The sequence below is a fragment of the Pinus tabuliformis genome, chromosome Q (assembly GCF_031772625.1).
Source record: "Pinus tabuliformis cultivar Carrire ecotype Pingquan chromosome Q, CPIR1, whole genome shotgun sequence".
Classification (NCBI taxonomy): Eukaryota; Viridiplantae; Streptophyta; class Pinopsida; order Pinales; family Pinaceae; genus Pinus; species Pinus tabuliformis.
In genome coordinates, this window is record NC_142296.1 from 583,141,405 (window position 1) to 583,162,128 (window position 20,724).

At 39.5% G+C, this 20,724-nt stretch overlaps 1 protein-coding gene across 5 annotated transcripts in view; it reads right to left on the minus strand.

Annotated features, from left to right (window-relative positions):
* Positions 1-20,724, minus strand: part of LOC149220796 (squalene synthase 1-like) — a 378,056-nt gene that overhangs the window by 298,864 nt on the left and 58,468 nt on the right. For all 5 annotated transcript variants that reach the window (XM_089384909.1, XM_089384908.1, XM_089384907.1 and 2 more), the window contains exon 3: positions 10,466-10,555. In XM_089384909.1, coding sequence (XP_089241035.1) covers positions 10,466-10,555 — 90 coding nt within the window. The remainder of the gene's footprint in view (positions 1-10,465; positions 10,556-20,724) is intronic.

Sequence of the window (20,724 nt, forward strand, 5' to 3'; positions counted from 1 at the left end):
ATGATTTTGACTTGAGTGAAGAGTACATATTTGCTAAGGCCATGACAAAGGGGTTCAACAATCAATAACACCAACACTGGGGTACATATAGGGCTTGTTGCTCTTGATTAAATGCCAATCACATGCCCTCATACATGATATAATCCAATGAAATGCCACAATCCCATTGATCCTGAAAACTGTCAAGTCTACTGAATTTTGAATGGAATATGAAATTCTATTTCTCCATATGAAGTCTGATGAGGTTGGAACCACTCTCAAACATCCTGAGTCATTTCATGGTAATGTTAAAAATTTAAGTAAAAGGATAGAAATGAAAGATAAAGGAGAATGTCACTTTTACTTTAAGAATTTAACATTACCATTAGGGAGCATCTAGGAAGCATCTAGGGAGCACCAAGGGGCACCTTAGGAGCATTTGGAAAGTGTAGTTCCTCATAGAACCATTTGGAATTTCCAAAAACAAAAAAAGCCTCGCGGAACCGTCCACCTTCTCTTAGATCCGCTCGCAAACCGCAGTGGATACATGCCCAAACCTCCACAGATCCGCACCCGATCCTTTCCGGATCCGCGGATTGGGAAATAGGAACCGCGAATCGGGCAATAGAAGCCGCGGATCAGGCCCCCACAAATCCAATTTTGCAAGAACCACCAAAAAAAGGAGGAATCGCAGATCCGATTTTCCGATCCGCAGTTCCGCCTAAGGATCAGTGGCGGATCCGTATGGGACGCGGATCTTCCTTTGGATCCTTGGGGGGGACGGTTCCTGCAGCTATGGTTGTTACACAACTTTGAGGACTTGTATACATTTACATAGGCTCATGAAGAGCTTTCATTACATGACATGACTCTTTGACAAATAAATCAAATCCTAAAGACATCAAGAAGAAGTCTTTGACCTAATTACATTTCTTGCTCATGAAACCCATGTAGCAAGATACAAAAATAATTTATTACGTCAATTACAAAGATCATGTCATTATGAAGACCGAACCTAGTTACACTTTCTTCAACACTTTTAGGCCGACTAGAAGGCCGACTTGAGAACAGTTTGTAGGCCGACTTGAGGACAGTTTGCAGGCCGACTTGTAGTGCTTGCTTCGGATGGCTTCTTTGGTGTTGTAACATGCTTGAAGGAGCTTCTTTGATGGTGCCATTGCATAGGAGGGAACTTGACTTTGCTTGGAGGTATTCTCTTGACCCTAATACATAATCATACATGGTGTAACATGCCCTTAAGGTCTTCAACATTTCTTTTTGACTATTTGACTCACCTATAGCACTTAACATGTGCTAGACCTATTTCAATGAGCAAGAAACTCATTGATATATATTATAAAAATAATATTTTTTTTCATGAATAATTACAAATATCAAAATTACATTTATGAAGACCGAACCTAGTTACATTTCCTTCAACACTCCCTCTTAACTAGGAAGTTATTCATATAATATTACAAGGTGTTTGGCTATTATCAATTTCTAAAGAATTCACATAAGGGAAACCGGATTTGCAATCCATCTGTTATAGCATCATATCAATCAACATTGTCATAGTGTAAGGCCTTGACTAACAACTCCATCCCCTCATGAGATCATGAGCTACAATGTTGGCGAGACCAATGATTTATAGACACCTTCATCATTGTCTCTCAAGGCAGATACCTACTCAGGTGTTCTCTAAGTATGACCTTCTAGGACTATCTTATCTTGGGTTCCCAACCCTCAAAGAATATCGTTCCTCTTGCCTATTCTTGTCTTGGATGCCCTTCACATCCCCAAAGAGTATCGGATGCCAGATGATAACCTAATCCTCCCATTCTTTCTTCCCAAGTGAAGACAAGAATGTTATGTCTATCTTGTGTCTACATTTCCATTCATGGCCTTCATCTAGACTTACAGTTGTTAGTCTCGGTCTAGTGCATGACCCATGAGATGGAAAAACACAAATGTCACTCCTTTGTAATCAGGGGTGATTCAAAACTCCCTTTTGATCAGGGACTTGTCAAAGCTCCCTCTTAACTAGTGACTCTTTCATTCATCAGCAACTTCTTCTTCGTGGTTCCTTCAATTGCTTGATCTCCTTCCTTTCTTTGATGTCATGAAGTCTTTGTTCGAACTTCTTCTAGGTAGGGCACCATCCATCGATCACTTTCCTTCCTAGTTTGTCATGTCATTGCTTCCTTCGTGGAAAGTGTCTTTCTTGCCATACATCAGGTTTTATTGTCATCTAGCTACTCCTTTGACATTTGTCTATGTTTTGGAATACTCTTCTCACAAATGCTTCATTGTACTTGCTTGTTTACATGCTTCGACCTAGTAGCCCATCATGACTTCATCCTAATATTGCTTCAACATTGCTTTTTCTTTTGTTGGATGGCTTCTTCATCACGACATCTTTGTAGAGTAGAATCAGTTATCTGCATCTTTTATATCTCCAAGGCCTTCATAGGTGTCAAGGGTCCTTCCTTTCTTTGTCAGAGTTGTCCTACCTTCTTTTGGGAGATATCTTCAAAGTATCTTGTCAGATAGTGATTCTCGGTGATCATGGTGTTCTTCACATGCTTGATCTCTTTCTTCATTTGCTTCTTCTTAGATAGATGGGTCAACCATCTTATGCTTCTTGTGAGAGCATTTCTTCATTGCTTGCTTCCTGGACTAGTCAACATTTCTTCTTGCTTCTTAGTCAGCAATCTTATACTCCTTATGTGAGCATATTCTTTTGTTGACCTTCATTGTAATGTAGTACATGCCTTTGAGCATGTCCTTAGTGAAAGAGATTCTTTCATACTTGATCATGTTTATAGAACTATTCCCATGACTCAATAAGACACAAAAGATAGCATGACTAAACTTTGATGCATACATACCTCATCTTGATTCTCCATTGATCATCTTAGCTTCATTTGGTTGTCCTTGGTGTGGCCCTTCTTGCTTCATCTTAGCTTGCCTGCATCATCTTTTTCTTGAATCCCATGAATGACATTTCCAATGAGACATCTGCTTTGGTTCATGAACCTTCTTTTGAAGATTCCATCATTGGATCTTAAAGACCCTTGCCTTGCAAATGTTTCTTTTATTTTTGATGATGGAGGTCTTCTAAGATTCTTAATCATGATCAATTTTCCTTTCATCGTGGATGAGGTCCTATACTAGGTATGCTCTTTCTACATGAATATCTTGAGCTATATCTACCATGCTCCTATATTCTAGAAGATACTTCTACCCATGCATTTTTATTCTCATTATAGATGTTACATCTTCATGAGTATCTAGAACTCTACGTACTTCACGCTTCTAGATTCTAGAAGATGTTTCTAGCCATGAAATTCTATTTCATTCCTACATGCTCCTATCCTACTCAAAACTTTGAAAAACGACTTGAAGTAAATAGTTTGTCTTAGTCATAGTAGAGATCCAATGGATCTTCCTTCTTTTGCTTCTTTTCTTCTTCTTTCACCTCTTGAGTCATGTGAGTTGTTTCCCTCTTTCTTTTGTTGATGTTGTCATTCTTAAGCTTAGGACAATTCCTTTTGTAGTGTCCATATTCTTGGCATCCAAAACATTGGATTTTGGACATGTCTTTGTTGTTTATTCTTCGTGGACCAAATTTGCCAAATTTTCCCTTTCTCTTGGCCATGGTAGTAAATGCTTGCTCCTTTGATCCCACATCTTCCTTTGCTTTAAGTCTGGTTTCATTTGCCTGCATAGAGACCACATTTCACTGAGTGTGGTTGCTTCCTTATTTGTATATATGCTTGACATGAAGTTGCCCCAATCCTCAAGTAAAGCATTGAGTACTACAGTGGTCATCTCTCTGTCAGACATGACTTCCCCAAGTTCTTGAAGTTGATCTCCAATTTCAGAGATTTTCATGAAGTAGGGAGTTATTCCTTCCTTTGTTATCTTCATCTTGTACAATTCATTCCTTAGAGATATTACTTCTTCGACTGTGGATACCGAGAATAGCTCTACTAGCTTATCGTAAATTTCTTTTGATGTTTCAAATTTGGAGACATAAGGAATGAGAGAGTCTTTGATTGATTCTATTAGAATCCTTTGTGCTCTTGTCTCATCCCTATTGTACTTAGCTAAGGCTTGAGTTTGTTCCTTAGCAGGGATAGTGATATTCCCTTTGATATGTTCTAGAAGTTCATTCTCCTTGAGAAGTAGATCAGTCCTCTTCTTCCATGCAAGAAAGTTACTGTTACCTACCAATTTGTTGCTTTCCTTGCAAAAAGACATTGATATATATTCAAAAAGGGACATATACTTACTTGATAGATTTTTTTGAGATGTAATGGATTTGCTTTCTCCTTGAAGACTTAATGGCTTACCTTCCTTGGATCTTGATGTTCTTCGAGTTGCCTTCTCCAAGTGGACTTGCTTGATGATGAAATTTGCTTAATGACTTGTAGCTTGATGTAGGTCCTACTTCAGTCTGCTCTTCTTTGTAGGTGTCGTTATGCTATGTAGACTTCCTTGATGAATGATGGATTGGAGACCTTCTTGTCCTTTAAGTGATTGAGACTTCTAGGATTGACGCTTCAACCTTGTAGATGTCCTTGATAAGTGTTCTTGAGTTGCTCTTTCCTTGATGTGTCACCTTTGCTCTGATACCATGTTGAAGAATCTAAGGAAATTAAGTGTAGTGTGATTCTTTGTTGCTTGATAACAATTTGAGGAGTCTTTTTACTTTTTCTTATTAGCTTAATCTTCTTCTTCTTATTATTAATGTATGTGTGTGTACTTCATCAAACTGCTACCAAAAACATAAGAACAAGAACACAAGATGTTAGCTCTCTACCAGGGCCAAAACCTCTCTTCTCTTGAGAGGAAAACCATTTAGTAAGTTTCTCTTATTGAAGCTTCTTATTGATCAATGCTAAACCCAAGACCCTTGACAAGAATATCCTCCAAGCACAAGTCAAACCCTTCATCCTTTCTGCATTTTGTTCCCCGACACTTTCTTCTTCCGGCACTTTATTCGCCGGCACTTCGCCCTCCTTCTTCTGCCACTTCATTCTTCTTTCAACTGTTAGTAAACCTTGTTGCACTTGCTCTAGAAGAAATACCTTTGATGAGACCCTTTCCTTATGATGATCCCTTTCTTCTCTTCACCAAGCAATGAACTTGTATGACTGTAATGGGAGGGATGTTATACTAGTAGAGACAGCCTCCTTCTCTTCGCACATGTGGTTGTAATAGGCTTTAGAACAACCCTATTACCTTCGCTCTTCTTCCTTACTTCTTCGCTTGGGTGGGAGGCCCTTTAGGCCTATGTTCTAGCCCAAACAAATGAGAGATGTGATGTTGATATACTACTGTTGTTATGACCGCAGGAAGCCTTCCCTTTTCTCGCACGTGTGATAGTAGCTGACCTAGAAATGGTCCTCTTGACTTCGATCTAGGCTTCACCTTCTTCGCTGCACTTGGAGACCTCTCCTTTGTCCTTCGTTACCCTTTACTTGCCTCTTTACTTCGCAGATTTCAGAGATGTAAGTGAGTGCGTTTTGGTGGAGTGGACAACCTCTATATATAGGGGACTGTCCCTCCTTTTAGGCCAACTTGTAGTGCTTGCTTCGATTGGCTTCTTTCGTGGTGTAACATGCTTGAATGAGCATCTTTGATGGTGGCTTTGCATAGGAGGGGACTTGACTTTCCTTGGAGGTATTATCTTGACCCTAATACATAATCATACATGGTGTAACATGCCCTTAAGGCCTTCAACACTTCTTTTTGACTATTTGACTCACCTATAGCACTTAACATGTGTTAGACCTATTTCAATGAGCAAGAAACTCATTGATATATATTCTAAACATAATATTTCTTTTCTTGAATAATTACAAATATCAAAAGTACATTTATGAAGACCGAACCTAGTTACATTTCCTTCAACAATGCGCAAGCATACCATAACATGTGTTAGTCAAACCCAACTACAGAAATATCAATAAGAGTTAGACAAACTTGTTTAGACTAGGGTTTGATCAGACAAACACACATCCCAAGGATTTAATTTCTAAAACATCATAAGGGTCTTGCTTATACACTCCACCAAACCCTAATGTTCTAGGGTTTCAATACAAAACACAACAAACCCTAAATTACCAATACTTCAAAGGTTCGGGATTTCAGACATTACCATTCAACCCTAACAAGTTAGGGTTTCCATAACCATACCAAAACCCCAAACATGACTTCATCAAAACATCAGACATTTTCTTTCAACAATAACCCTAAGTAGGTTAGGGTTTCACATAATCACCGACATACCCTTAAGTTAGGGTTTTTCACAATGAACCTTTCTAGGGTTCCACAAGAGTAATCAAAGATATGAGGAGGGTAGATTTATCTAATGATGAATCACCCAATCAAGAATCTTTAAGATTCAGGAAAGCTAGACACAGAAATGTTAGTAATAGTTTATCAAGAATGAATATGGAGAGAGCAAAACTTGTAATTCAAAACATACCTTTTGTTTCTTAACAAACCTTTAATTCCAATGCTTTGTCTTATGAAGCCTTCTTCCATGTTCCTTGAGTATTCAGCAAGTCTTTTCTAAACAAAAATATGACTAGAAATGTGATTAGTATCTAACATAATCAAACTTAGATAAGTAAGGGAAACCAAATAAAAAAGACAATACAAGCAGTAAGATACTTATCTTTGGAAGTTGGTAAGGGTTCCTTCCAAGCTTGAGGGATAATAGAAGGATGTGCAACAGATAGAGTCCCTAAGAGTTCTTGCCAGATAGGTCTTTGACTTCGGGTCCTTCCATCATGTTCTTCTTTGGTGAAACTTCTTCGGCAATGTTTGCTTGATGCATGTCCCTTCTTTCTTGGCCCTTTAGACTTCTTGATTTCTTTGTAAACTTCTTCACTTTTCCTTTTACTAGATCCAAGACTTTATTCTTTTCGGGATGAGATCTATCCTCTTCTTCCAAGCATTGTAATTGGATGCTCATTCTAATTTGTTCTCTTCCTTTATTATGTTAGACATTGTCCTTGAAGATAGTAAGCTTCTTTCCTTACAACGTCTCCCTATATAATCCTATAATCAACTTCTAGAGGTTCCTTAGATTCCTTTCAATAGATTCTTAAACTGTATTTTTCCTCCTTCTTAACCTTAGCTCCATTCTCCAACTTCAATGATGTTGATCCCAGACCTGTAATAGCATAGCTTTTGTTGTCTCCCAATTCCATTGTATCAAAAGATGACTCCTTTGATAGAGTGTGAAGTTGTTTACTCTTCCCTGTTATATGCCTAAATGCTTCACTGTCAATAATCCATATGCATTATCATCATTAAGTGAACCTATAAGTGCAGCAAAGAACCCTTGACTTTGGACCTTATTAAATAAGTAGTGAATGACCTTCTTGATCCAGCTTCCAGCAATGTTGATACCCATTCTCATATAGTTTATCAAAGAGGGAGAATCCATGTCCATTCCTTTTGAGCAAATAAAGTGATCTTCAACCTTTCCTAACCTTAGCTCTGATACCATGTTGAGAAATCAATGCAAGTAGATTAGGGTTTGATTCCTCTTTCTTGATAATTACTTGTGAGTTATGTTGGCTTCTTTTACTTCTTTATTATCTTATCTTTCATCAAGCAATTACCATATTATGTGTGTGAAGATCACAAAAACACAAGACACAAGATGTAGGCACTATGCCAGGGAAAAACCCCCCTTGAGGGGAAAACCCAGTCAAAAATTATCTTCCTTCAATAGTTTTCTTTGAGACTCTTCAACCTAGACATAGACCAAACCTTCCCTCCACACCAAGTCATCCCTTCCAGATCTTTGACCCCTTTGCAGCAGCACTTCCACCCCAGCAACTTCGACTATGCAACAACTTACGGCATCAGGCAACAACTGGTAGTAACAACACTTGGAAGACTTCGATCTCCCAAACTAGGGCACAAAAGAGAGAGAGAGTAGCACCAAAACTTCGATTTCTTCCTTCTCTTTGACCTTGACCCAACTCGCACTCCTTTTGGCTTCCTTGATCCACTTCGCACTTTTTCTAGCTTCTAGAGAGATATTGAACTAGCTTGAGATGAGATGCTCCAAATGAATTCGATCTCCTTCCTTTTATAGGCTCCAGGTGAGGTCAAATAGGTGTCCTTTAGGCCGACTTGATCTCCATTAGGCCAACTTGGTGTGGAGGTTACATAAATCATATTTTACTCAATAATAAACCTTTTTACATGATTCCAAAGCCCAAGAAGGGTCTCTTTAATTGTACAATGACTCTATTGACTCAATATTAATCCTAAGAGTCCACAATGGGGACTTTGACTAATATAATGATGACCCAAGCATGAAACCCATGCTTTAATAAGTCATTGATACAATAATAATAATAATAATAAAAATAAAACTTTATTCTTTTGACAAGTACATTACATAATGACTCAAATACATTTATGAAGACCGAACCTCGTTACATTCTTCAACAATGTTAAACATATAGCAAAAATAAATTATGTTTCCTTATAAGAAGAAGATGATCACATTCCAGGACATGGCAATGAAGTTAGAATCGATAATGCCTACATCAAAAGACATTAAAGATATTTCGAAACGGATGTTTCAAGAGAATCAAGAAACAATATCAAAAAAGCAGAAGGAGCTTGAAGAAGTCATATCCAATAAAATGAAAAACATTCTCATTTGAAGGATCATAATTTTACCCCTTAAGATGAGATAGTTTATCACTTAACAAGGTTGGGACATGCAAGGATTCTTTTTTATGAAAGAAAGCATCAAGTGCTCAAGAACAAAGTGATGGCTAATGAGGAGGGTAGAGCTCATGCTAGGGATTTGCCCACCATGCTAATTTATGTCCCAACCATCTTTTGCATTTTGATTTTCTTCTTTTTCTTTCATTGTGGCCATAATATGCTTTTCCATTCTTTTAGCTACATCAACCTCCAAGGCAATGTTTCTTGGCCCTACTCAAGGATGTGGATAAGAGGGTGCCAAATCCCAATGAACCAATGACAAGTTAGACTCGAAAAATGGAAATGGTATAAAAGGGTCTGTAGGTGACATGAAAAGTGTCAAGTATGGTGTAAGGAAGAATGAACACGCTATATCAATCTGAATTTTCCAAGTAGTGCCCCTCCTATAACACTAAGGCCTCAAGGGAGGTCCCACTAGACTAGGGCTAAGGATTAACCCCTTGGTAAGGTGAGAGAACAGATTTATAGTCAAGATCGGTCAATCTTCCAAATCACCCCTTTATCCATACTAAATGCCCAAAACAACAAGTATAAGCACCTGATTGCAAAATTATCAAAGTATCTGTTGAGTAGCAGCCCACCTTCATCTAAGAGGAATGTTGAATGGTGAGAGGTTCTTTGCTAATGCAAATGGCAGAGGCATATGGCATATCATCATCAAGAAGTGAATGTCAGGGGCTGCTGGCTGTCAAATGCAAGAGAAAATTTTCTCCGATGGAGTTACCCATTTTGGTGGGTAACATGGCCAACACCTATCAACACTACAAATCCAAAGAGTTTCTTGCAAGGCATGAATTTTTACAGGAAATCCACTCTCTACTACTCCCACATCACTCACCCACTGACTCAGGCCAGCAATCAAAGACTCTCCATTAGAGTTCTAAGGAAAAATGTGCATTTGAGAAGTTGAAGGATGCTCTTTGCTCCAGCCAAGTGCTAGCTCGCAGCCTCGCCCAAAGTTGCAGCAGTCTTTTGATATCAAAATAAATACTTCCCAATATGAAATAGTTGTTTTTCTTAAGCAAGGAGGGCATCCAGTGGCATACCATTCAGAGACCTTGTCCAAGGCCAAGCTCAACTACAGAATTTATGACAACAAACTTTATGCATTGGTCCACATACTCAGGTAATGGACGCAAAATACCCTTTGTAAGGAAACTATATGACACACTGATCATCAGTAACTGAATTGAGGGCTCACATAACATAGCTTCAGTAATAAAATAGAATTTTTCTTTTGTGGTCATTTGTCGGACATTAATTAAATTATCTTATCTTATCGTATAAAAATTCAGATAATTATGATTGGATATACCACATAACAAAAGAGAGATGCATGCAGAACAAAAGAACCAAAAAAGGAAATATCAGAATGTTTAAATGTATTCAGAAAATAAAAATTGTTTTAGAGCGATAGAGCATCTATATGGTCCCCAAAAGTTATTTTGTAAACATCTCTCTCCCCCCACGCACGCACACACTCTGAAGGACACAAAAAGCAAACTCAAAAACATTTTTTGAGATATAACATTGAAAATTTGGCATTCACAGTTAACAAAATTAAGATTAAAGAATGAAATAATAAAGTGAAGACAGCAATCAAGCTTAAAATGGTATGTTGTAATCCATGCTCAAATATTTTTCACACGATGCCAACCCAGGGATATTCATGGCACAACTATATGCAGAGTTAGGGATGAGAGTTTCTTACATGAAAAGTGCCAGGAAGGATCATATATGTGTTTATAGAAAGCCTTCAGAATTGGTAGCTTTGTATCCAATGGAATGCTTGTATCATCCTCTGTAAATTGTGAATACAGTTAACATGGAGAAAATAAAAGAATCTTCCTTGCATACTAATAAAAACGAAGAATACTCCTACCATTTTCAGAGGTAACTAGCTTTCAAACTGCTAAATCAGCTCAAAAACCTCTAAGATGAATGAATCTGATAATTTTGTCTAATAAGTAAAGTTGAAATAGAAAGTATGGCATGTCATGCACGAGCTACACACTATCCAGGTACAAACACACAAAACTTGACCATAGCCAACAAGAGAAAGGAAATCAGTTCATGAAGATTCAAGACACTGAAAAATGCCCCTCCATATAAAAAAAAAAAAAAAAAAAAACAAATTTCTAGCATGAAATAGATGAAACAGACATTTTTACCAGTATGATTATCTAACCATGTCTTTCAATTTATCTCAAATTATAAATATGTTGAAATTATTGTCATTGCCTTGTCTGGTTTACCATTATGCAGATGATTTTGCTACCAATGCATTTCAAGTGACTTCCTCACTCATCCTCAAGGTAATGTTACCATTCTTGTTACCTTGAGGATGAGTGAAGAAGTCACTCGAAACTCTTCAGTAGCAAAATCATCTATGCAGTGATAAACCAGCAAAAACAATAGCAATATGTATTTCTGAGGAACCATCTGCACTAAAAAATGTTAAGAATTAGTTTGCCGCCACCCAGCTCTGGCATTGAATATCCATAAAACATTCGCTTAGCACTGTCCAATTTTAACATCAAAGAAATGCTTGAAGGAATTCGGTGAGCAAACTAAACAATCATATGGACATTAGAGACAAAGAGTAGTATCAAAGATATAATACATTTGAAACTCAAAGGTAGCAAAATCATTTAAGCAATGATAAACCAGAAAAAACAATAACAATATGTATTTCTGAGGAAGAATCCACACTAAAAAATGTTAAAAAAATTGTTTGCCACCAGCCAGTTCTGACATTGAATATCCATAAAATGTTGCTTAGCACTATCCAATTTTAACATCAAGAATTGGGTGAGCAAACTAAACATTGCATATGGACATTAGAGTAGTATCAAAGATGCAATACAATCATTTAGACCCACAATGATATGCCAACCCAGTGTTAACTTTTGGTAGCTCAGACAAGTGATTCTGCATAGGCTTAGTGTCGAGCATGCAGAAGATGTCCGACAAACTTTTCTAGCAAAGTGACTTTTATTTTTTCCTATGTAAAAGCACATTAATTAATTTAATTAATTAATGTTGGCTAAAGTAATGATTTATTATAAAGTACCTTTAAGTGACTTTATGATTAAATTGTGACCATCAGATCTAAGGAGATGATGAAATTTAATCTCATCCATAGATCTCGTCATGAATTACGAGGTTGACTTCATGGATTACAAGGTTGGGGAAAAAGGATAAAAGTAATTGCTTGGAGAGAAGATGGCATGCATTCCTAGGCAGCACACACTTCAAGAGAAGTTGGCACACATACCAAGGAGCGACGAGTGAAGAAAAGAGAGGGAAAAGGGGCAGCACGTAAACCAAAGCAGATGGGCATGCAAACCAAGGCAGATCACACATATGAGAAGGCTGCAGAGAAATCAAGGCAGCTGTTAGCACTCCAATCAAGGCAGCAATTTTGCAGGTCTGAACTTTCTGTTAGCACGCAGATCCATACAGATCTGTTTGGCACAGTTTTCTTGGCACTGGGACAGATTTACTTGCTGTAATATATTTCTAATTTTCCTTTGCAAGCTGAAATAAAAACAAAATACGAATGTTAGTTTTTCCTAAGTTGGGTTTCTAGGGTAAAACTTATTGTAAACATTTGTGTGCTTGATTTATGTCTCCGCTGTGTAAAATTTGTTCGAAGCTCAGCAGTATTTCCTGTGCATAAATTTCAGATTTGGTTTTGTTGATAAAAATTAAATTACGGGTATAAAATTTATTGGCACACTAAATTGATTTATTGGGCTTAGAAAAATTAACATGATACTAAAGCCAAGCCTCTAAAAGAAATTCAAGCGGTGCACATGTTCAAGCTCAAAGGTGTAAATGGTCTTTCTAGGGTTTTCAGCAAACAATTATTCAATGTTAGTTTTTGGTAGAATCGGAAGTGATCTAACCTTGAAAATTGGTGGAGAGGCTAAGGCACATGAGTTTTAAAGAACCCAAAAACCGTATGGTGAAAGTCCACCCAGATTGTATTTTATTAAAATAATTAATATTTTTAATGGAGTTCCTAAGTCTAAACTTGGGGAAATTAAAATATTAATGGCTATTAATCAAAATATGGGTGAGAATGATCTAGAAGGTGTATCAAGTCATGTTTTAATCTTGGCCGTTGATTAGAGACTTAATCTCAACCGTTGAAGACTCAATAGGAAAAGTATAAAATGGAGGCTTGGGGTTCATTTGGAAACACAAAGAGAGAGAGAATTGATCTGGAGTTCGATTTATGGGACTAGGAAGTTGAGAAATTCGAAATAAGTGATCTTTCAACAGCAGAGGGGTAGTGAGAATCCGAGAGAAGGACTTTCCGGAGAATACTGACAGAGAGGCAGAGAAAGCTTGTAGAGAGGCAGCGCAATAGTTGGGAGAGTTGATGCAAAAAAATTGTCTGTCACGCAGAATCCAGAACTATCGGAACAGGTGAAAATATCGGGAACTGCCGGAAACTACCGGAACTGTCGGAAACTACCGGAATAGTCGGGAGAGCTAATGCATAGACAGCACAACAGCTAGGAGAGCTGACGCAGAAAAGTTGCTTGTCACGCAGAATCCAGAACTGCCAAGACTGTCGAGAACTGCCAAGACTACCGAGAACTGCCGGAACTGCTGGGAGAGTTGACGCAAAGGGCAGAGAAGGTGACGCAGGGCTGACGCAGAGTCAGCGCAGAAATAGCCGAGGTTAGCCAGTCTTCTGCCAGATCAGTGGGAATTCTGTCGGGTGAAGTGAGTTAAAACTCACTCAAATTTTCCGCCAGTATTTTCTCTGTAAATGATTGCTAGATGAGCATCCTAGATTTGTATTCAGATATTTCTCCTGCATAATAATAAACCCTCAAAGTTGTTGCACCGGTTTTCCCGCATTGGGTTTTTCCAAGGACTATTGTGTCCAAAAATAAGTGTGTCCTATGTATCTTATTCTTTGCTCTATTTTTTGTTTCATGAGATCAAATATTTAATTAGTGTAGGTTGCAAAAGTAATTTGCTTCAATATTTAGAAGAATAACTTGATGAATGTAATTTAAAAAATCAAGTAGGTGAAGTAGATTCAGATTTGCTGCAGTAGGGGTTCCTTCGAGTCTAGGAATTTTCACATGGTATCAGAGCATTGATTTTGAAACAGGAAGAGCAGATTCAGTGATAAGCATTGAGGCCAAAAGCTGCATTTAGCAGCAATTCGAATCCCCTTGAAGGGATTGCGCAGTCCTTGCCGAGAAGCAGATCCAAGGAAATCTCTCTCTAAGTGAGACAACAGAGAGGTACGATTTCAGTTTGTGATTTTGCAGAGGCAGAGGGAGTGACGCAAAGCCTTAGCGCAGTGCTTGAAGAGCGTAGTTTCTGCCGGGGCAGAAATCCGTTGGAAAAGAACGAAGACACGTAGAAGGGGAATTTTCTCCTCAGAGAACTTTCCGCCAGAAAGTTCGAATTTCTCACTTGCTGAGCAGCTAAGCAATGCTAAGCAGTGACTAGAGGAGTCAGTTCGACAGTTGGGTGAGATGGCATCGCATGGGCTCAGAGATTAGGACAAGTTGGAACAGAGATTAGGACAAGTTGGAAGGAACTTCCAACTATGTCATATGGAAGGCCAAAATCTTAGTTGTTCTAGAGGAATATGATCTTGAGGCCTACATCAAAAGTGTTGTAGTTGTTCCTGCTGACAACAATCAAAAGAAGAAATACAAGATCGAGCAGTGGAAGGCAAAGAGGCTCATTCTCGATGGAGTTCGAGATCATGTGGTCTCACACTTGTAGGGCAAGGATACAGCCCGGGAGATGTGGGAAGCCTTGTCGTCTCTATATGAAGGCTCTTCCGAACAACGGAAGATGTATTTGGAGCAGAAGTTGCAGCAGACTTTGATGCAGAAAGGAGAAGGGGTGAACCTCTATCTTCAGCGTCTTCAGGACACTAGAGACCAGCTTGCTGCAGTGGGGTCCACTCCTCAGCCAACCATGATGGTGAGGATAGCCCTGAATGGAGTCTCGGATGAATGGCAAGTTTTCGTCCAAAGCATATTGGGCAAAGAAAAACTACCTTCATGGGAGGAGATGTGGGCAGCTCTTCAACAAGAGGAGTTAAGGAGGGACCTAGTGAAGGTCAACCTCAGTGGCAGCAGTGGGAGTGGCACAAAGACGAAGGAGGAGGAGAACGCAACTCTAGCATCGAAGGGACAGCAGAAGCTGAAACAAAAGAAGGACATTTCGAAGGTGAAATGTTTCAGTTGTGGCGAGTTGGGCCACTATGCATCCTAGTGTCCTTTGAAGAAAAGGGGCAAGGATGAGAAACATGATATTAAAGTTGCTTCAACAAAGATTGACGAGGATGAGTTTGCCATGAGTGCCCACGCATCTCCACCAGGGAGATGGGGCGATATTGAGTTGTAGTCGAGAGGACTACGTGTGCGCAGGATCCTTGAGGAGTCCACCTCTTGGATCAATTCCTTCTAAAGGAGCCCAATATTCAGCAGTAGTGAGATGGAATTAGTGTCAACAGATGCAGTGGAGTGTTTGGAGGACAGATGCAGTGGCTTGGAACATAAACTGATCAGCGCAGAGCAAGGTTGGCAGCAGTGCAAATGGCATGGTGCAGAGTTCAGCAGCAGTGTAGAACATTCAGAGGGTCAGCAGCAACTAGATTCCAACATTCATTGTATTATGTTGAACACAGTCAAGTTCAGCTAATTTTGGATATTTTCGGTTGCTTCTCTCAACAGCTGAGTTGCAGTACGGATGCAGCGTTAGCAATGGTAGTGTTAGCAGCAGAGCAGATGCAGAGTTTGAGAGGGATTTGTAGTACAGATTTAGCAGTGTCATGGGCAGCAGTACAATAGCAACAACAACACAATGTTGGTTGCAACAACAGTGTAGAAAGGAGGTGCTTCAGAGACAAAGCAGCATGCAGGTGGACATTGTTGCTAGAGCACTTTCCTCACTAGGAGGGAGTATTAGTTTTTGGTAGCATAGGAAGTGCTCTAGCCTTGAAAATTGGCGAAGAGGCTAAGGCACATGAGTTCTAAAGAACCCAGAAACCATTTGGTGAAATTCCACCCGGATTGTATTTTATTAAAATAATTAATATTTTTAATGGAGTTCCTTAGTCTAAACTTAGGGAAATTAAAATATTAATGGGTATTAATCAAAATATGGGTGAGAATCATCTAGAATGTGGATCAAGTCATGTTTTAATCTTAGTCGTTGATTAGAGACTTGATCTCGACCGTTGAAAACTCAACAGGAAAATTATAAAAAGGAGGTTTGGGGTTCATTTGGAAACACAGAGAGAGAGAGAATTGATCTGGAGTTCGATTTATGGGGCTACGAAGCTGCGAAATTCAAACTAAGTGATCTTTCAGCAGCAGAGGGGCAGTGAGAATCCGGGAAAAGGACTTTCCGAAGAATACTGACAGAGAGCCTGAGAGAGCTTATAGAGAGGCAGTGCAGTAGCCGGGAGAGCTGACATAGAAAAGTTGTTTGTCACACAGAATCCAAAACTGTCGAAACAGGCGAAACTGTCGGGAACTGCCGGAACAGCCGGGGGAGTTGACGCAGAGGTAACGTAGTAGACGGGAGAGCTGACACAGAAAGTTCCCTGTCACACAGAATCTAGCACTGTTGAAACTACCAGAACTGCAGGGAACTGTCGGAACAGCCGGGAGAGCTGATGCAGAGGGCAAAGAAGGTGACGCAGGGTTGACGCTGAGCCAACGCAGAAATAGTCGAGCTTAGCCAGTCTTGTGCCAGATCAGTCGGAATTCTGTTAGGTGAAGTGAGGTAAAACTCACTCAGATTTTCCGCCAGTATTTTCTCTGTAAATGATTGCTAGATGAGCATCCTAAATTTGTATTCAGATATTTCTCTTGCATAATAATAAACCCTCAGAGCTGCTGCACCGGTTTTCCCGCATTGGGTTTTTCCGGGGACTATTATGTCCAAAAATAAGTGTGCCCTATGTATCTTGTTATTTGCTCTATTTTCTGTTTCATGAGATCAAATATTTAATTAGTGTAGGCTGCAGAAGTAATTTTCTTCAGTATTCAGAAGAATAACTTGATAAATGTAATTTAAAAAATCAAGTAGGTGAAGTAGATTCGGATTTGTTACAGTAGGGTTTCCTTCAAGTCTAGGAATTTTCACATTCAAAGGTTTGATTTACCATGGCAAGTAGTGTCAGGTATGAAGACAAGTTAGAAGGAGTCTCAAACTATCTTCAATGGAAAGTTTGAATTACAGTTGTTCTCAAGGAGAACAAGTTGTGGATCTTTGCTAACTCCATAGTGATTCTGCCTACATCAGATCCTATTGTCTTTGACCTCCATGAGGTGAAAGTAGCTAGAGCACAGAGAATCACCTTGGATGGGGTAAAAGATCACTTGATTCCCCATTTGTCCGAGAATAAGACAACAAAGGAGATGTGAGATACACTCACAAAATTGTACCAGAATGACAACCAAAACCGAAAGATGGTACTATCCACAGCACCAAGATGTCCAAGGGAGAGAGAGTGACTTCTTACCTTACCAGGTTCATGCAAGTGCAACGTGAGATGGAAACCGTAGGGGAGAGAGTCCCTGATTCTAAAGTAGTGTGTATAGCCTTGAATGGCTTTACAAAGTAGTGGGATGTATTTGTAAAATGCATTGTGGGACGAGAGCATCTTCCCACCTGGGAAAGGTTGTGGGATGATTTCATAGAGGAAGAGATTTGAGAAGGGTGAGGAGGAAGATACCCTGGCTCTAGCATCCAAGAGCAAGTGAAAGGCCAAGAAAGGCTTCACTAAAGGAGCTACCTCGTAGGGCAGGAAAAAGAAGTTCGATGCCAACAAAGTGAAATTCTTTGCTTGCCACTAGCCAGGGCATTTTTCCAGCCAATGCCCTAACAAGAAAAAGGGCAAACAAAAGAAGCAGGTCACTGCTACAACTGAGATGGACGAGTTTGCAACCAGATTTGAGGATGAGTTCTCACTCATTTCATGTCTCTAGTTCAATGGCCACCAATGTGTCATATATTTATAATCATAATGGCTCTTCATGTCACATGATTGGAATGTGAGACTACTTTACTAGTCTGAAGGAGCATATTTTGGACTCCACACTGAACTTGGTGACAATGCCAAGTACAAACCAGTAGGTAGTGGGACTGTTAAGTTTCAAAGAGAGTTCGGGAAGCCTCTACTAGTGAAGGACATGTTGTACGTTCCAAGATTAAAAAATAATTTGATCTTTGTTTCAACCTTGGAGAACAAGGGTTATGTGGTGACTTTCAGAGATGGGAAGGTGTATATTTGTCCCAAGGGTTCCAGCTTCAGCACACAAAGGTGCTTGGAGTGAGAAGGAACAAGTTGTACAAACTTTAATTCAAGCCAACTAAATTATAAGCGAGCAGCAGTAGCAGCTGTGACATGGGAGAGAAGTGGCATAGGAGGATGGCACACTTGCACCATGGGGCACTCAAAGTGCTCAGGAAGGCCATGACTGGGCTTCCTGATTTCACTACAAATCAGCATGACATGTGCAAGGGGTGTGCATGGGCAAGTACACAAGATTGTGTTTCCCAACAATGACAGCAAGTCCAAGGGGATCTTGGACTTGATCCATTCAGATGTATTTGGGCCCATGTAAGTCGTGTCTACTGGACGATCCAACTACTCTGTGACCTTCATAGATGACCATTCCAAGAAAACATTGATCTATCTTATGAAGACCAAGGACGACAAGGTCTTCAATCAGTTCCAAAAGTTTACAGCTCTTGTGGAGAACCAGACGGGGAGAAAGATCAAGGTGCTTAGATCTAACAATGGAGGAGAGTACACCTTGAATGCCTTCAAGGAATTTTGTGTCGATTCTTGAATTAAGAGGGAGTTGATAGTCCCATACAATCCAAAACAGAATGGAGTATCAGAGAGGATGCACAGAGCCATTGTTGGGGCAGCAAAAGCAATTTTGCATGAACATGATCTTCGTATGTTCTTCCAGGCAAAAGCGTGTAACATGACAGTTTATTTACAAAACAAGAGTCCACACAAGGTGTTGGGGAGGATGACCCCTGAAGAGGCATTCACAGGGAAGAAACCAGAGGTTGGGCATCTTCACATTTTTGGTTGCTTGGTTTATTGCCACGTTCCATCAAATAAGAGGACGAAACTCAAGCCTATTGCAGAGAAGGGTACCTTCGTTGGATACAGCGCGACCTCAAAGGCTTACAGAGTCTACATTCCTGTACTTATGAAGACAGTGGTGCAGAGGGATGTGAAATTTGAGGAGGATAGGGCTTTCAGAAAGTCTTGTGGCTCAGTGCCAATTGTAGTAGAGGTTCAGGAGCAGAAAGCACCAAAGGAAGAAGGGAGACAACCATTATAGATTGCAGGACTCCAAACTTTTGTTCAAGATGAGCAGCATAAGCATGAGAAGGAGCAGTATGCTCCATTTACCTAGGCAGAAACTTCTAGGATGAAGAAGCTAAAACGGGCAAAGCGTACCTTAGAGGAAGCTCAAGAGTGAGTGGATGCTCCTAGAAATTCAGTTAGGGAAAGAACACCATAGGGATTTTCCAACTGCATGGTTCTTATGAGTGAGTTGATAGAGGTTGAGTTGCGAGCATTCCAATTTTCAGGAGGCATCTGAACCATACGTGTGGCGAGATGCCATGGTGGAAGTTTTGGATAAAATTTTCATTGATGTCAATACAATGAAGCATTGTTGAAGATGATGAAAACCCTAAGTGCGTAGATTACAAAACCCTAGCCTTATTAGCAAGCCCTAGAAGGTTGGTGGGCAAACCCTGGATGCATTATTGAAGTCAGCCCTAGGAGCATGAAACCTTAGCATAAGACCCAAGATGTACACCCTAAGCATGAAGATGCATGCATAAATGAAACCCTAGGTCTATGCCCTAGCATGGTTCATTCATATAAAGATGTTCATGATGACCTAAAAACCCTAGCATGAATAAATAAAGCCCATGTGAAGAAGCCCTAATCTAGTAACCCCAGAGAAATATGTGTTGAAGTAAAGGCTTAATGAATCTAGATGCCCTAATAAATGTTGCAGTCCTTATAATGGAATCCTTAGCATGGAAGAAACCTTAGCACAATATGTTGTAGATGAAAAAGCATACTCTAATCCCTATGCCTAAATGCATGAGGTAACCTTCAAAATCATACCAAAAAACCCTAAGGACTGTCATATAATTCTAGGACTGTCATAAAGAAAAAATATTTTTTGAAATTTGAAACATCACCTTAATATGAGTCTTATACCAGCTCATAGAGAATTCTCTCCTCTTTCCAATGAGTATTCATTCACCTCCTATCTCCTTGTCATTATGGAGATATTAATTTTTGAAAAAAGTGTATGTTAATATTGATTAAATCTGCTAGCGGAGTTATGTAGGCTCACTAGGACATGACGGCTCCTCATAAGATGTGACCGTTCAAATCATCAAATGATCATAAATATATGGTGACTATTCGGCCAAGGATCAACCAAATTGGTTCAGATCAGGAGCAGAATACGAAGTACAGAGATTAATAAGTTCACACCTCGTGAACTACCAAGGAAGAAGAATCGTTTACCTGTAGCTTACTAAAGTTTCTTGTAGCAGATCTCTCTTGCGAATTTGTGGACTAGTCTTTTATTGCAGACATTGGACTTGTGACTGTTTGTGCGGACTTATGATTGGTACATTTGAAGGAGCAAACGAAAGCCACTATAGGAGCAGACCTCGGCCTTATTGCAGAAGTCTAGAAGCACCAGATCTCATCCTTATTGCAGAAGACAAGGAGCATCAGACCTCGGCTTCTATAAAATTGCAACTTCGGACCTGTATAACTACCATTGCAGACCTACAGGTGGTTGTATTCTACGGATTTGTGAAAACTACTAACTGTTGCAGTTGCTCATTCTTGCGGACCTGTTAAGGCTACTATAGTGGCAGACCTGTAGAGAAGTTTACTGTTCGATT